The 14,092-nt window shown below is 37.7% G+C and overlaps 2 protein-coding genes across 3 annotated transcripts in view; both read left to right on the plus strand.

The window, feature by feature from the left end:
* SHC4 (SHC adaptor protein 4) overlaps window positions 1-3,608 on the plus strand; it is a 109,392-nt gene extending 105,784 nt beyond the window's left edge. Inside the window, exon 12 of the mRNA XM_006920385.2 lies at window positions 1,201-3,608. Within this exon, the coding sequence (XP_006920447.1) occupies window positions 1,201-1,356 (156 nt within the window). The 3' untranslated portion in view covers window positions 1,357-3,608. The remainder of the gene's footprint in view (window positions 1-1,200) is intronic.
* A 6,962-nt stretch (window positions 3,609-10,570) lies between these two features.
* Window positions 10,571-14,092, plus strand: part of CEP152 (centrosomal protein 152) — a 78,631-nt gene continuing 75,109 nt past the window's right edge. For both annotated transcript variants that reach the window (XM_006920386.3, XM_015596076.2), the window contains exon 1: window positions 10,571-10,728. The gene's annotated coding sequence lies outside the window, so the exon portion shown is untranslated. The remainder of the gene's footprint in view (window positions 10,729-14,092) is intronic.

A 14,092-nucleotide genomic window follows, 5' to 3' on the forward strand; every position in this document is an offset into this window, starting at 1 on the left:
TAGGTAAAAACAGTAAAAGTTTGAACCGAAATGGAAGCAAGGGAAATACGGAGAGGAGGGCAGAATGAGCTAAAATTAAGAACACAGACTGACAGGACTAATCAGCTGATTTGACTTGGGTTGGGAATGAGATGGAATAAATAAATGTCTACCAGTTTTGAAGCCATTTGAGAGTAAGTTGGAGACATCATGTTCTTAGCCCTGTAATCCTTTAGTTCGTATTTTCTAAGAAGATTCTCTTACATTGACATAGTACAATGATCAAAATCAAGAAATTAAAACATTAATATAATACCATTATGCAATTCACAGTTCATATTCAAACTTGGTCAATTATACCAATAAGTGTGTGTTTTTTTAATATTCTGAAAACCAATATCTGGAGAGAACCTAAAGAATTCCTTAAGGAGAGGTAGCAGAATTATATAACAAGGTGCTCCCTGGCTGCATGCCTTCCCTCTCCTGGACAGTTTCCAGCCACCCTCCAAACAGGAGTATATCATGGCCAGGCTACTGACCATTGGAGTCACGGTGGAGAGAAATGTCTTCTGCCCATGCGTAGGGTGAGCATGTAATAACACTAGAGAGGAAAGTCCACAAGAGAAGGTAGGCCTAGGGCACCTGAGTTCCTCTGGCATGCAGACAAGATGTTCTATGTAACAAATATTTATGACTCACTACCCTGAAGTCTGCAGGAAGGAGACACAAATACCTATTAGAAAGGTCTGAGAGCCTTTTTGGAGGGCACAGGATTTGTGCTGAGCCTCCAAGGAGAGGCAGGACTTCTCCAGAAGGGCCTGCTTCTACACAGACAGGATATTAATGGAAGCACTCTGCTTGGTGGGATTTAATTATAATCCTAAATTTCATGCTTGTGTACAACACGTTTCAATATTTATAAGAATAGTGACATAATAGAATATATCAAACCTTAACATGGCAAAGAGATTGATTGCAAATTTGGACTGGGTGACAAGTGCTTATCATTTTTCTAACGGGGAAGGACAGTTACTTTAAAAAGACAATAGAGAATGAAAAAAAATGTTCTAAAGGCAGAGTTAAAAAGCACCTTTTCTTTTTTTATTCAGCAAAATATCTCCTTCAAGGTTATGTCTGTCTCCACCCCTCACCCCAATTGTTTACATCTTTCAAGAGAACTGTTATCATTTAACCTAAACTCTTTTATGCTTACTTTTCAAGGTGAGGACCAAGGATCATGTATTCGATAATGTTGGCCACCTTATCAGATACCACATGGATAATAGTTTACCAATCATCTCTTCTGGAAGTGAAGTAAGCCTTAAACAACCAGTAAGAAAAGATAACAATCCAGGACTTTTGCATTCAAATAAATGATATTATGGAAATACCATCACACTGATATTTCAAGAAACTCCGCTTTGTGTTAGGACAAAAAGATAATTCAAACTTGGTTTCTAAATAAAATAAAACACAAACTGTAAAGTGCATCTTTCCAAGACCATCATGGATTAGGTCCTTTATAAAACAAAGAACTAACAAAAATTGATCTTCAGAAAGTGAAAGTCAGAAAAGGGGACAAGGATTGGTCCATTTGAAAATAAATTATACGTAAGCACGGATGTCACTTTTTAAGGCCATATTGCATTGATAACAAGCTAAAAGCACAATTAAAATTTCACATGCTAAAGACAACTTGAATGAACTGCTTGGGCAGTGGTATGTGCCTTTCAACTTGATAATTTGGGGACATTTTCATATTGGGGAGATTAGTTCTAAGTGTCTTCATATTCTATAACAATGGAACCATTTGCCAAAAAAAGTTTTTCTTTGTTATAAAAATAAGAAGCAATTTGCTTGTTGGATATTGACTTTATTATATTTTCCATTTAGTAACACTTTCACTTCAGTGTTAAAATAAATTTGACATTGAATTTGTCTATGCCAGTGGAATTGTCTATGCCAGTGGAATCAAATCAAAAGCCATCGAAAGCATTGATCTATTTCATTGGCCTGTCCCATTTGCTAGTTAAAGGATTGGGGCCTAAATTGTTTGGCCAAGTGTTTCTCAGTTTTTGCTGTTTGGACTATTTGTATGCAGAACATGACAAGCTGAAGAGGCCGAAACTATTGGTCATTTCTGATTTAATATTTATCCCTTCTCCTCTTCCCTGCCACCAAAAAAGTTCTTGAGAACACACATTTAAACAATGGCAAACAAACCAATGTTCTTCATATTCAGTATCCAGATTGGTTCCATTACTATTTAAAATACTGAATTTATTCAAGTATGGGGAGATAGCCTCTTGATTGGCTATGACTGAATGATAGTCCCTCACCTAATGTATCCATAGCACCTTTTTTAGATATGACCAGACAAAAATGCAGAAGAGAGAAAACATAGCACACAAAACTATTGGAAAGGTTTGTCACAAGTAGACTCATTGGTAAACCGATGGTGTCATTAAGCGTCATATAGGGAAAAGCTCTGGGATGGCTGTCATCAGTGTGACCAAGAGCCAGTTGCTGAACCTGTCTGGGCTCCAGTTTCCTTGTATATATGAGAGAGCTGGGCTAGATGAATTCAGAAGTCCATTTCAGCCCTAACATATTATGGGTCTATAAAAAGCCAATTTGCCATTTATTAGGGGTCAATGTTGATAACCAGTCTGTATAGTTAAGGTAACAACTTCGGTGTTTTCCTTAATCTGTGTCTGTACTCAGAATGAATGGCACAACTGAGATCAACATTCAGATAGCAGAAACCCCACACCTTTCAGTCAAAAACATTGAAACTTTGGAATAACATAAGTAAATACAGTACAAGTAGGTTCAGTTGTTTTGAGTAGCAGAAAACTGCTTCATTCCTTTACTTGCCTTTACATATAGAGATATGGTTATTATTATAGAGCGGGTTTTATTCTTAGCCTGAGTTATCTGGACAATTGCCTTAACTCCACTTCACTTTGGCTATGTAGATACAACTTAATATTTGTAGTTGTGATGTATTTGCTAAGTTTTAAATAAAATATGGGAGACTTTTTTTGGCTAGAAATTATCAGAAATTGAGCACACTGAACTCTAATGTTTTTATGTAAAGGTTTATGATTTTATTTTACTTCTGCTATTAATTTCTTAGGTCCGTTTCCTTTTATACAACTAGGAAATAATGTATTTTTCATCAGTTTTGCATACACTGTAGTTCTTGGTTACCTGTCTTCATAAAGTAAATCAGGAGGGGTAGAGATCATAGAAACTTATGGGTGATCTAATAACCTTTGTTAGAGAAAGAGAAGGGCTGTGGTCTCAGTCTGGCTTGAGCAGAGTGTTAGAAGCAAGAACAAGTTCCTGATACAAATAGATGCAGAGAGTATAAATGATGTGAGCAGTACATGTGGATAATCAGTATTTGAACTGTAATGGTATAGTATTTGGATGAGCAAATACTACGCTCAGAAATACCACAGACACAGTTAAAACAAAATGAAACGACAAAGAAATGTTTGATTGCATGCTATTTTAATGACACTTTTATCTTCATCTGTCTTAATGTGGAAATCTATTTGCCTATAAATATCTGTAAATGACTTTTCAAAAAAAATAAATAAATGATTATTGCTTTGTGACAATATGTCTGATGTTTGGGATTTGGAAAATTTGTCATTTGTAGGATGTGTCAGGGTCCTGACAGGAAACAGATGGCTTGCTTAAATTGGGTAATTTGAGGAGAATTTAATAAAGATGTGGGCAGAGAATGGGAAACCACAGGGGAGGATGTAGTTCCCTGGGGCCAGGGAAGGTGTGAGGAGAGGGGAGCAGTAACAGAAGGAGAGAGCTATGTGGCAGGGTTGCCTTTAAGGAGCTATGGCCTGTAGTGGAGGCACCCAACCAGTCCTAGTGATTCTAAGAGGCGGAGGCTAGGGGCATTATACTCAATGGACAGAGGACAGCCTTTTCAACAAATGGTTTTGGAGCGATTGGACATCTGTATGCAAAAGAATAAACTTCACAATTTATATATAAACACTAATTCAATCCGATTATGACCTTAAATGTAAAATGTAAATCTATGAAACTTTTATGAAAGAAAAAACTTAGAGGCCATTCTTCAGGATATAGGGCTAGGCAGAGTTCTTAGACTTGACATGATTCATTAAAGAAAAAACTCATACATTGCACTTCATCAAAGTGACAAAGTTTTGCTCTGTGAAAGACTGTTAAGAGGATGAAGGACAAGCTAGAGACTGGGAGAGAGTATTTGCAGATCACATATTCAAAAAAGGGCTAGTATCTAGAATATATTTTTAAAAAACTCTTAAAACTCAAAGGTAAAAAAGTCTAATTAGAAAAAGGGGAAAAATAACATGAACAGACATTTTACTGAAGATATACAGATGGCAAATAAGCACATGAATACATGTTCAACATCATTAACCAGCAGAGTAATGCAAATTAAAACCACGAGGAGATATTACTGTATACCTATCAGAATGGGTAAAATGAAAAATAGTGATGACACTAAACGCTGGCTGGGATGGATCGCACATACATTTCTGGTGAAAATGTAAACTAGTGCAACCACTCTGGAAAGCAATTTGTTAGTTTACTTAAAAACTAAATGTGCAGCTAACACTCAACCCAGTAATTGTACTCCTGGATATTGATCACAGAGAAATGAAAACTTGCGTTCACACAAAAACTTGTACGAGAATGTTCATAATAGCTTTGTTTGTAACAACCTACAACTGGAAACAATGCTAATGTTCCTTCAGTGGGTGAATGGTTAAACAGACTGTGGTACATCTATACTATGGACTACTACTCAGCAATAAAAAGGAATGAGATGCTGATAAGACAACTTGGATGACTCTCCAGAGAATTATGCATAGCAAATAAAGCTAATCTCAAAAGATTACATACTATAGAGCTATATTTATATAACATTCTTGAAATGATAAAATTATGAAAATGGGGAACAGATTAGGAGGTAAGGAGGAAGCCAGTAGGAAGAAGGGATGTGCATATAATTATTTGCATGAAGGATAACTGAAGGGCAACATGAGGGATTCTTTTGTGGAATTGTTTTGAATTTTTACTGTATCTATGTGAATATCCTAGTTATGATAATGTATTATAGTTTCGCAAGATGTTATCATTGGCAGAAACTGAATATAGCTTACAGGAGATCTCTCTGTATTAGTTCTGGCAACTGTATGTGAATCTACAATTTTCTCAAAAAGTTTAATTTTAAAAAAGTTAGTGGGAAAAACTGAGATACATCAAAAGATTTTTGAAGATTGATACTCTATTAACTCTTGGCAGTTTCACTGAACATACTAAATCCACAGAACATGGTGGTAGGATCATCTTGGTCATCCTTGTTCCATTATTCTAGAACTAGGAGGCATCCACTGGATGAGCTGCATGAGACCTTACTTTCATGAAGGGACTCAAATGTCAATATATAATTTCATCTCTAGAGACATGTTGATAAGATGAGAGGACGGCAAACACTGATGTTGTAGGAGATACTGTCAGCTCCTCCAGGCCCCTTTGGGTCCTTTGAACCATAGCTGTATGCCCCTCCGCTGGCTTCTGTGAATTTTGCTCCTAACTGCTTGTTCAGTGACTGTTTATTTTGAGGACAGCCTCGGGCCAGGGGAGCTACTCTGAGACACCAAGAGCCAGAGGAACCTGTGGGTTTCCTCTTCCTCTTCCCCACGACCACCACTGATGGAGAGTGGGAGAAAGCCCAGCTCCCTTGCCTCATCCTGATTGTACTGCAGAGCTCCCTGTGAGTCAGGCTGGGATGGGCACCCTGCTGCATGGCCTCTTCCCCTTCTCGGTCACCCTGACACTTTCTCTGGGAAGCCCTTCCTTAGTAAATCATTTGCACTCAAATTTTCACTGCAAGGTTCACTCCCAAGAATATGACTGACAACAGAAGAACATCAAACAATTTTAAGCATGTGTCCCATTACTGGACTATACTATCTATATGTTCAAAGCCATTAAAATTTAAATTATGTAGTATTTTTTGAATGCTATGATTATATTATGTTGTATTTTGTCAATATGCATCAAACATGTTATGTAAGCATTTAAAACATACACCACTTTTAAATCTTGTTTGGATATTTCTTTCTTTCCATTGTAATCTACTGAGTATTTTGAGAAACATAAGTGGAGTGATTTTGGGGAGGGTCTGCATTCTACTTTGAATATAATTCTTGCAGATTTGGATCTTTATCAAATGGTCATCATCACCTCTTCTGATAGCTTTTACTGGTTTTCTGATTTAAAAACTTGTGACTAAAAATCTTAAATATTAAATTCAGATAGTTGGTTCTCACATTCTTTTGGCCAAAGACCATCAAAGATACAAAAGGCCTACCATGCCACATACATCTCATCCCCAAACCCATCTTCCCCACTTTTTTTTTTTGGTAGAGATAAAGTAATCCAGCAACACTTAAGAACTGGAGAGGAATGATAGGAATTGTTTATTTACTTTTAAGGGAAGAATATGATCTCATTCATATGATTTTATGTCCCAAAATACTGTCCTATAAAGTTTTTGATAAACTTAAGTTTATCATTATTAACATTCTTCTCCAAAAAGTGGGAATATTAATTATCTGGTGTGTTTGGGCAGAAACTTTGCAATGTTGAATATAGAAATGATGAATAACCACTCTTGGTAAACTTGAATAAAGTGCTGATTTTAATTTATGAATTCTAAACATTAGTAACCTCTAATATTTTACTTGGTAGGTTCTTAATAGGTAAACCTTAGCCATATGTAAAGATAAAAACCTATAAAATTGCAGGTAATTTTTCCATGATAACTGATGAAATAACTTGCGTGCTTGTGTCATTCGATGGCCCATCAGAAAGACCCTTGAATGGGCAGTGGATGATGTTTGGAGAGTCACTGGTCTAGACTTTTTAAATATAATCAATCTTTCATCACAAATGCATCTTAGTCATAAATGTTTGTTTGCATTAATTTCCTAGGGCTGCTGCAACAAAGTAACTCAAATTAGGTGGCTTAAAACAACAGAAATTTATTCTGTCACAGTTCTGGAAGCTAGAAGTCTGAAATCAACATATTTACAGGGCCATACTCCCTCTGAAAGCTCTAGGGAAGAATCCTTTTTGTCTCTTCCAGCTTCTGGTGGCCCCAGGCGTTCCTTCGCTTGTGGCAACATAACTCGGATTTTCTGCCTCCATCTTCACTTCACATGGCTATCTTCTCCCCGTGTGTCCCTCTTCGTCCTCTCTTCTTCTTTAAAGACATGTCATTAGATTTTGGGTCCATCCTCATCCACCTCATATCAACTAATTACATTTGCAAAGATTCTGTTTCCAAATAAGGTCACATTTTGAGGTTCTGAGTGTACATGAAATTTAGGGGAACACTATTCAACCCCTACATGACCCAGGCCAGCTCAAGTCAAAAGATGTTTTAAGGTTCACAGAACCCAAGGAAAAGCTGAACTATCAGACTTCACAAAGTGGAAGAACCAGACAGATCCATGGCTTTGAATGACAGAAGTTCATCTTTTCTATCTAAGCTCCACCATATAGATGACGCAGTTATGGAGGTAGCATAGTTCCCATAAAATATAGACATGTGACATAAAAGTCTGCTTCTCTTCCATATGGTTACTGCCTGACTCAGTTTCGTGAAGTCTTATTTCAATTACTTGGGAAGGGAATATGACTGGCCTATCTTGGGTCTGGTGCTCACCTTTGACCCTGTAAGGTATGGTTAGGTCTTCGGGTGGTGGCAAGGTGATGATGGTGAGGCCATAGTGGCTATTGGCAAGAACAGATTCTATGAGAAGGGTTTGATTATGGCAGGTGTTTGACCCGTGTGTCAACATTAAATGAACCCCTGGAACTGTGCTTGGCACAAAGTATATGCTCAAAAAATATTATTGAATAAATATACTATGAATAATGGTCTGATCTTTCTCAGTTCTTTTGAGTACTTCTGTTTCCATCTCTAGCACATCATATTTTTGTCCCGTTCTCATAAATCTCTCTTGGATAAACTCCTTTGTCCCATTCCATAAGCTCCTGTTACCCTCTGCACATTCACACTTGTATTTTTCAACCATTCATTCTCAGAATATTGTAGCATTTGGGTTACAGCAATTATAACTTCCTAATTTTTCCTTACTACCTCAGATTCCAGTATGTACTCCAGCCCAATCAACTGTAAATACATAGTAACAGAATATAAATAATCTTTAAATAGTATTACTACATTTTAAAAGCTCTACCTCTGTAGAATGCTTCCCATTCCTCCAGGTTTCAAGCTCTTCTACTGACTACCTTCTTCCTGCCTACTTCTCCAATCTCATCTCTAAGTATAAGAATCTTTTGCTTTTGTTGGTCTAGCCTTCCTGTTGACTCTCTTCCTCTAGGAACATTCCCTGGTAGAGCCTTCATCAGATGTTCATTTTCCCCCAGAATTATTGCCTATTCTACTCTTATTACATGCAGTAAATGATTTTTGTGTCTTATTTGTCTTTTTATGTAAGCATCTTGTGCCTCAAATAGAGTGTGGGTACCTTGAAGGTAGGGGTCCTGTCTCACACTTTATATTCAAGCACTTAGGCCAGGAATTAAATAGGATAGACAGTCAAGAAAATTTGATTGCTTATAATATGTCCATAACTCCACTGAAATATATTTTTAGAACGAAGGGGCTGTAATTTATTCTTTATTTAGCATCTTTTGTGACTTAGGTGCTTAATTCTTGTAATTTACATGTAGTAGTGACAAGTCCTAGATTCCTAGAGATAAGGGAACTGGGTTCAAATTCTGTCTTTGTTGTACATTGGCTTTGTAGCCACAGATAAGTCACTTAATTTCTTTTGTTAATTTCTTCCGCTGTAAAAGATCATAATACCTATCCTAGCCCCTCACAGGGTTGTTGTGAGGACCAGATGAGCTAGTGTCTGTGGAAGAACTTACCAAATTGTAAAGCATTACATAAGGGATTATGAACACTGCCTCCTCATGTGCTCCCCCTACCCTTACATCTCTATCCTTTAATCTGCCTAGGAAACAGTTGTGGGCAGGGGCACTAAAAAAATCATTCCATCTTAACCCTTAGCACAGGACACCGCACACAGCTTGCTGGTGGACTTCAGTGAGACATGAAAAGTCCCTAAGCCTAGTTCTCACTAACAGATACCCTGGCTCAGGTTGCAACAACTGCCATTTACCTGAATGCCTTTATTTGCTTTTTCTGACACACACACACAGAAGTCTTCATTATTTGTTTGTTCATTCATTTTCTTATTTAACAAATTTGTTTTGAGTCTTATCAGGGGCCATGAAGCATGCTAGATGTCCAAGAAGCAAAGTAAGTACCTTAAGATTTTAACATTGGCTTGAGTGAAGCCGATACACAAATTATATATATATATATATATAAACTATAAGATATATACACTGTGTATAGTGGCAGGAAAGATCATGTCTGCCAAGGGAGGGAGATGTGTATCATGAAAAGCTTCAAGGAGATGCTCATCTATCCTGAAGACTGAGTAGGTGGAGAAATAATGAAATAATGTAGGGCAATACAGGTGAAAGAAATAGTTTTGGCAAAACAAAAACAGTGTGAGAAACATAGAAAGCTCAGCCAGAACCTATTATGTACCAGACTCTTATGCTAGTAATGGGTTTACAGGGGCCATTGTAGGCATCCCAAGTATGGAATAATGAAGTAGCAAAGGAAAACTAGCCAGATTATGAAGAGCCTTGAACAACCATCTGACTCCATATTAGTATACATGGAAAAGACTTAAAAGGATATGTGAACTTGCTGCTACCAACTCCTTGATAGTCACTGGAACCCTTTTCGCCATGGAAGGTACATGCGGTAATGAGCTTTACTGTGGACCCGGCAGTGCTGTCTTAAGGAACGGGTTAACACCTACCTAAGTGACAAGAACATTCACATTCGAGGAAATTCAAGTAGTGAATAAACATGTGCAAAAATGTGCCATCTAATCAGTAATTAAAAAAACACAAATTCAAACAAGGTGGGGGGCCTGGTAAGCAAGAAGACAAAGTAAAACATCTAAACATCTAAGCTGTTTAGGAGATGGGGAGGCAGGCACCTTAGAGAATCAGAAGAGCAAATGCAAAAACCTCTAAGGTAAGGGTTAGATAGGTAAGCGAGAGGCTTTGTGTGCTGAGGTTTAGGGGTGGAAAGCGCGCAGGGCACGAGTCGCTGCACCAGTCTTCAGCACCAGTTAGTGAGGGAGGGGGCAAGGGGCCTGAGCAAGATCAGTTCATTCTCGCCAAAGGCTGGAGGGGAAGCGCTTGGGCGTCTCTAGGAAACCGATAAACCCGCCTTTTCCAGAGTCAACTCTTTTGTAATTGGCTCATGAATCCACCAATGGGCGCACAGGAGGAGCTTCCCGCCACCTCTGGCGCCCTCTTTCAAACAGCCGTACATTTGCAAGTGCAGGCGGAATTCTCAACCAAGCTTGAGGAAGGCGGAGACTTTCACCTTCACGCCCCGCCCCGCCCTGGCCCCGCCCACTGAAGGAGCCTCTAGCAGGCGATTGAAGGAGGCAGCTGCTTCTCAATGACCTCGGGCTCCGTGTTCGGTTGTGACTCGGAAGGAGCTAGTAGATTAGAGCCAGGTTAAGGAGGTTTGCTAGAAGTTGGTCTTCGGCCGGAGCAAGGGTTTTCCCGCGGTGACAGCATCCGCGGCCTTCGGTGAGTTTCGCTTCGCAGCTGGGCTTGAGGGTGTAGTTAGAGGGTGTGAGGGGTCGTCTGGATTCTGTCGGAGGCTTCCGGAAGCGTTTGACCCATCCCCCTCCCCAAATCCCGCCGTGGTAGACTGCCCAGCTTTTGAAGTGTTATCGAGACCCCAAGATCCTACCGAGCATGATGTCTGGAAGGCCCTCCTCGCCTCTTCTAGGTTTCTGGGGTACCTCTGAGACCCTACTCTGGAGACCCTGGTCACCCTGGCGCTGCGCCTGGCTCACAGTGGGTGCTCTGTACACGTGTGTTGACTGAGTGCCTGTGACGCTGGCAGCCAAAGCCAACAGCCCCAGGCATCCCGGGCTCTGTGCAGCTTCGGTCTCGCGGTACTTATTTGTTGTGCAGTAGTTGACTCCGAACAGTTTCTTGGTAAGGCCATTGATTTGTTCACTGGTTCAGCCTGTGGGTGCCTATTCGCTGCATCCTCCGGGCACCCTGAATCGCTTTGTCCAGGCTGCTGTCATTAGCACTGATCACAGATTATTGTCATCATTCGTTTCTATGTTTATTTTCTTTCCTGACACTAAGTTCTGTTAAACTTTGCAATCTTGAAACGTGCTTGGTAAGTAATTGTTGAATGAATGAATAAGTTTCCTAAGCCTGATATTGCAAGTTTAAACCAGGCTAGTGTGCTCTGGCTATTTCCATTCTAGAAGAGAAACTAGCATGTAAGCAAGTAAGTAGAATTTACTCTCAGGATTCTTATAAACCCCTTTTGTGGCACTTAACCTTTTCTATCTTATAGTCATGAACTTGAGAGTGATTTAAGCTGAATTTTGCCATATCCTTCCCAGTGTATGACGATTTATATGCACTCTCTAGATATGTGTTTGAATGCATTCAATTAAATGAGAGGCTGAAATTGAAGCTCTAAAAAAAGTATGAGAAATATAGACTGAAAGTGCAAAAAAGTTAATTCCATGGAGGAGTAGGATTAGGAGGGCATCTTGAAGGAGGTGGTGGCATTTGCATCCCAGAGAGGGTTACATTATTTAAGTTAAAGTTTTCCACAGGTTGCATGTTAACCTTTTCTCAGATATAACGGATGATTTTTGTTCCTTTAACCTTTTGTAGCTGGCAGACTCCTACGCATCAGTGATAATGTCATAATAACAAAACTAAATTATATTGATTGGTACACAGTGCAAAGCACTTTATATGTATTATTTTGTGAACCTCATAACCAATCTTTGAGGTCAGGATGATATTTAACCTCATTTTATGAATGAAGAAATGGAAACAGTGTGCTCATATTGCACAGCTGATAAATAGAAGAGCCAGAATTGAGCCCAGGTTGTCTGAATGAGTGCCCTTATTCTTAACCATTTCCAGCGCTGTATGGCATCCTTCAGGATCCATTTCTAATCAAAAGTCTTCTGTGAAACTTCTCTCAGCCTTCCTTTCTTCTTAGGCAAAGTTAATATTTGCTTTGTTAGTTTACTGTTACAGAATTTATTACAATGTATTGTTGTAACTATTAATTTATATCATTGTGTTCCTAAGGGACTGTTAGCTCGTCATGGCTGGTGCCAAGTCTTAGATATATCTAGGATATAACCTGGCACACAGTAGGTGCTCAGTAAAATTTTGTTGGAATAATGAGTCCATATAGGGCAACACAGATATATTATATTCATTCAACCAATATTTGTTGTATGTCTACCATGTGCAAAGAGTGGGGGTGAACCATTTAATTTCTGCCTTCAGGGTACTTATAGGCAATTAGGTGAGACAAAAACAATACTGTTTTTGATTTTTAATATTCTGTTAAACTAAACACCCACTGGTCTTCCTTCTCATTGCAAGGAAGGTAAAGACAGCATAACCAGGGACAACAAAATAAGTACTGAGGCTGAGCCCTTCCAATCTGAGTATAACACAAGGACAGAACGTAGTCTTGTTAATAGGATCAGGAAAAAATTTTCTGTCAAGAAAGTATTAACTAGCTTGCTATTTAAAAAAGCATACTGTACACTTATTCTATATCTTGATTTTTTAATGATCAGTCAATAAATATAGAAATATTTAGTTATTTTTATTAGTCTCATTGCTAAATTTAGTCAAAAGTATTTTTACTAGGGCAAATGTTCTTTTTCAATATGTTAATATTGATAGTTTTTGAGATGGTTTTCACATTTCATAGTTTCACCAGCATCTCAAGAAGATACTTGTTTCCCATAAAAGAGCCACCACTAGGTGTTACCAAGTTTGGTTTTGTTTTTTTTCAGTTTACTGGTTGAAAATCATTTTTCATTGTTTAAATGGCACTTTGAATTCTTCATGAGTGTGAACATCTTTTCAGGTTAATTGAGCATTTACATTTTTAAGAATGAATTGTCATATCTGTTGCCCATTTTAAAATTATTTTTTTAAATTTCTTTGTGAGAATTGTATATTGGGACCTTGTCATGTATTTTGCTCATTATTCATTATAATTTTATCTTTGATTTTGTTAGTGATTTTTTTCATACATAATGTTTAACTTGTTAATGATGTCTTTTGCCATATACAGATTTTGTTTTTTTATGTGTGTATGTAGTTAAGTTTCTGTCAAATTTTTCCTTTACGGCTTCTGAGTTTACTGTCTTGCTATTTTTTTTTTTCTAAAACAGTCTCTTATTGCTCTGAATATTATAGTAAAATCTCTGATATTGGTAATTAGTAGTGATTAATAAGTTGAAGAAAAGCATTAGTTTTAATTTTAAATTTTAAAGTACTAATTACCTTTTAAGTCTTTTTTTAGTTTTTTTAAAAAAAGACAGTAAGTTTATCAAATTTCCCCTTTATGCCTAATATAGTTTTTTAGTCTCTGGTACTTTGCAGTTTCAGAAGGAAAACTTGTTTTTATCTTTTGTTCTCCACTGGAGAGATTTTGGATTTTCAGACATTTTCAGATTTCTTCTTTAATGATGTGGTTTGAATTTTAAATGCCATTCAAAAAAAGATACACTTTGGTCTTTTACATTCTCTTCACTTACATTCTCTTCACTTACAAATGAAAATACCTTGTAGAATTCATTATTCTCTGAGAAAAAGTACACTCATAAGTCGTAATGTTCTTTTTTAATAGTCAACAGAAATTGGTGGAAGGTTAGTGAAAGATTGAAAAAAACCTTTCTTTTGCCTAATAAAGTAGAAATTAACCCAAATTCCATTTTCTCACTTTATAAAATGCAGGAAGAGATGGAGAGTACTATAGGAATCAGAAGCAGGAAAGATTATTCATGCCTGGAAAATTCAGGGATGTCTTTTAGGTTCAGCTTAATCTTATTTCTTTTAAGGAGCCAGGGTTTAAATGGGCTAATATTTTCATTAT

Source organism: Pteropus alecto, unplaced genomic scaffold (genome assembly GCF_000325575.1).
Source record: "Pteropus alecto unplaced genomic scaffold, ASM32557v1 scaffold86, whole genome shotgun sequence".
Taxonomy (NCBI): domain Eukaryota; kingdom Metazoa; phylum Chordata; class Mammalia; order Chiroptera; family Pteropodidae; genus Pteropus; species Pteropus alecto.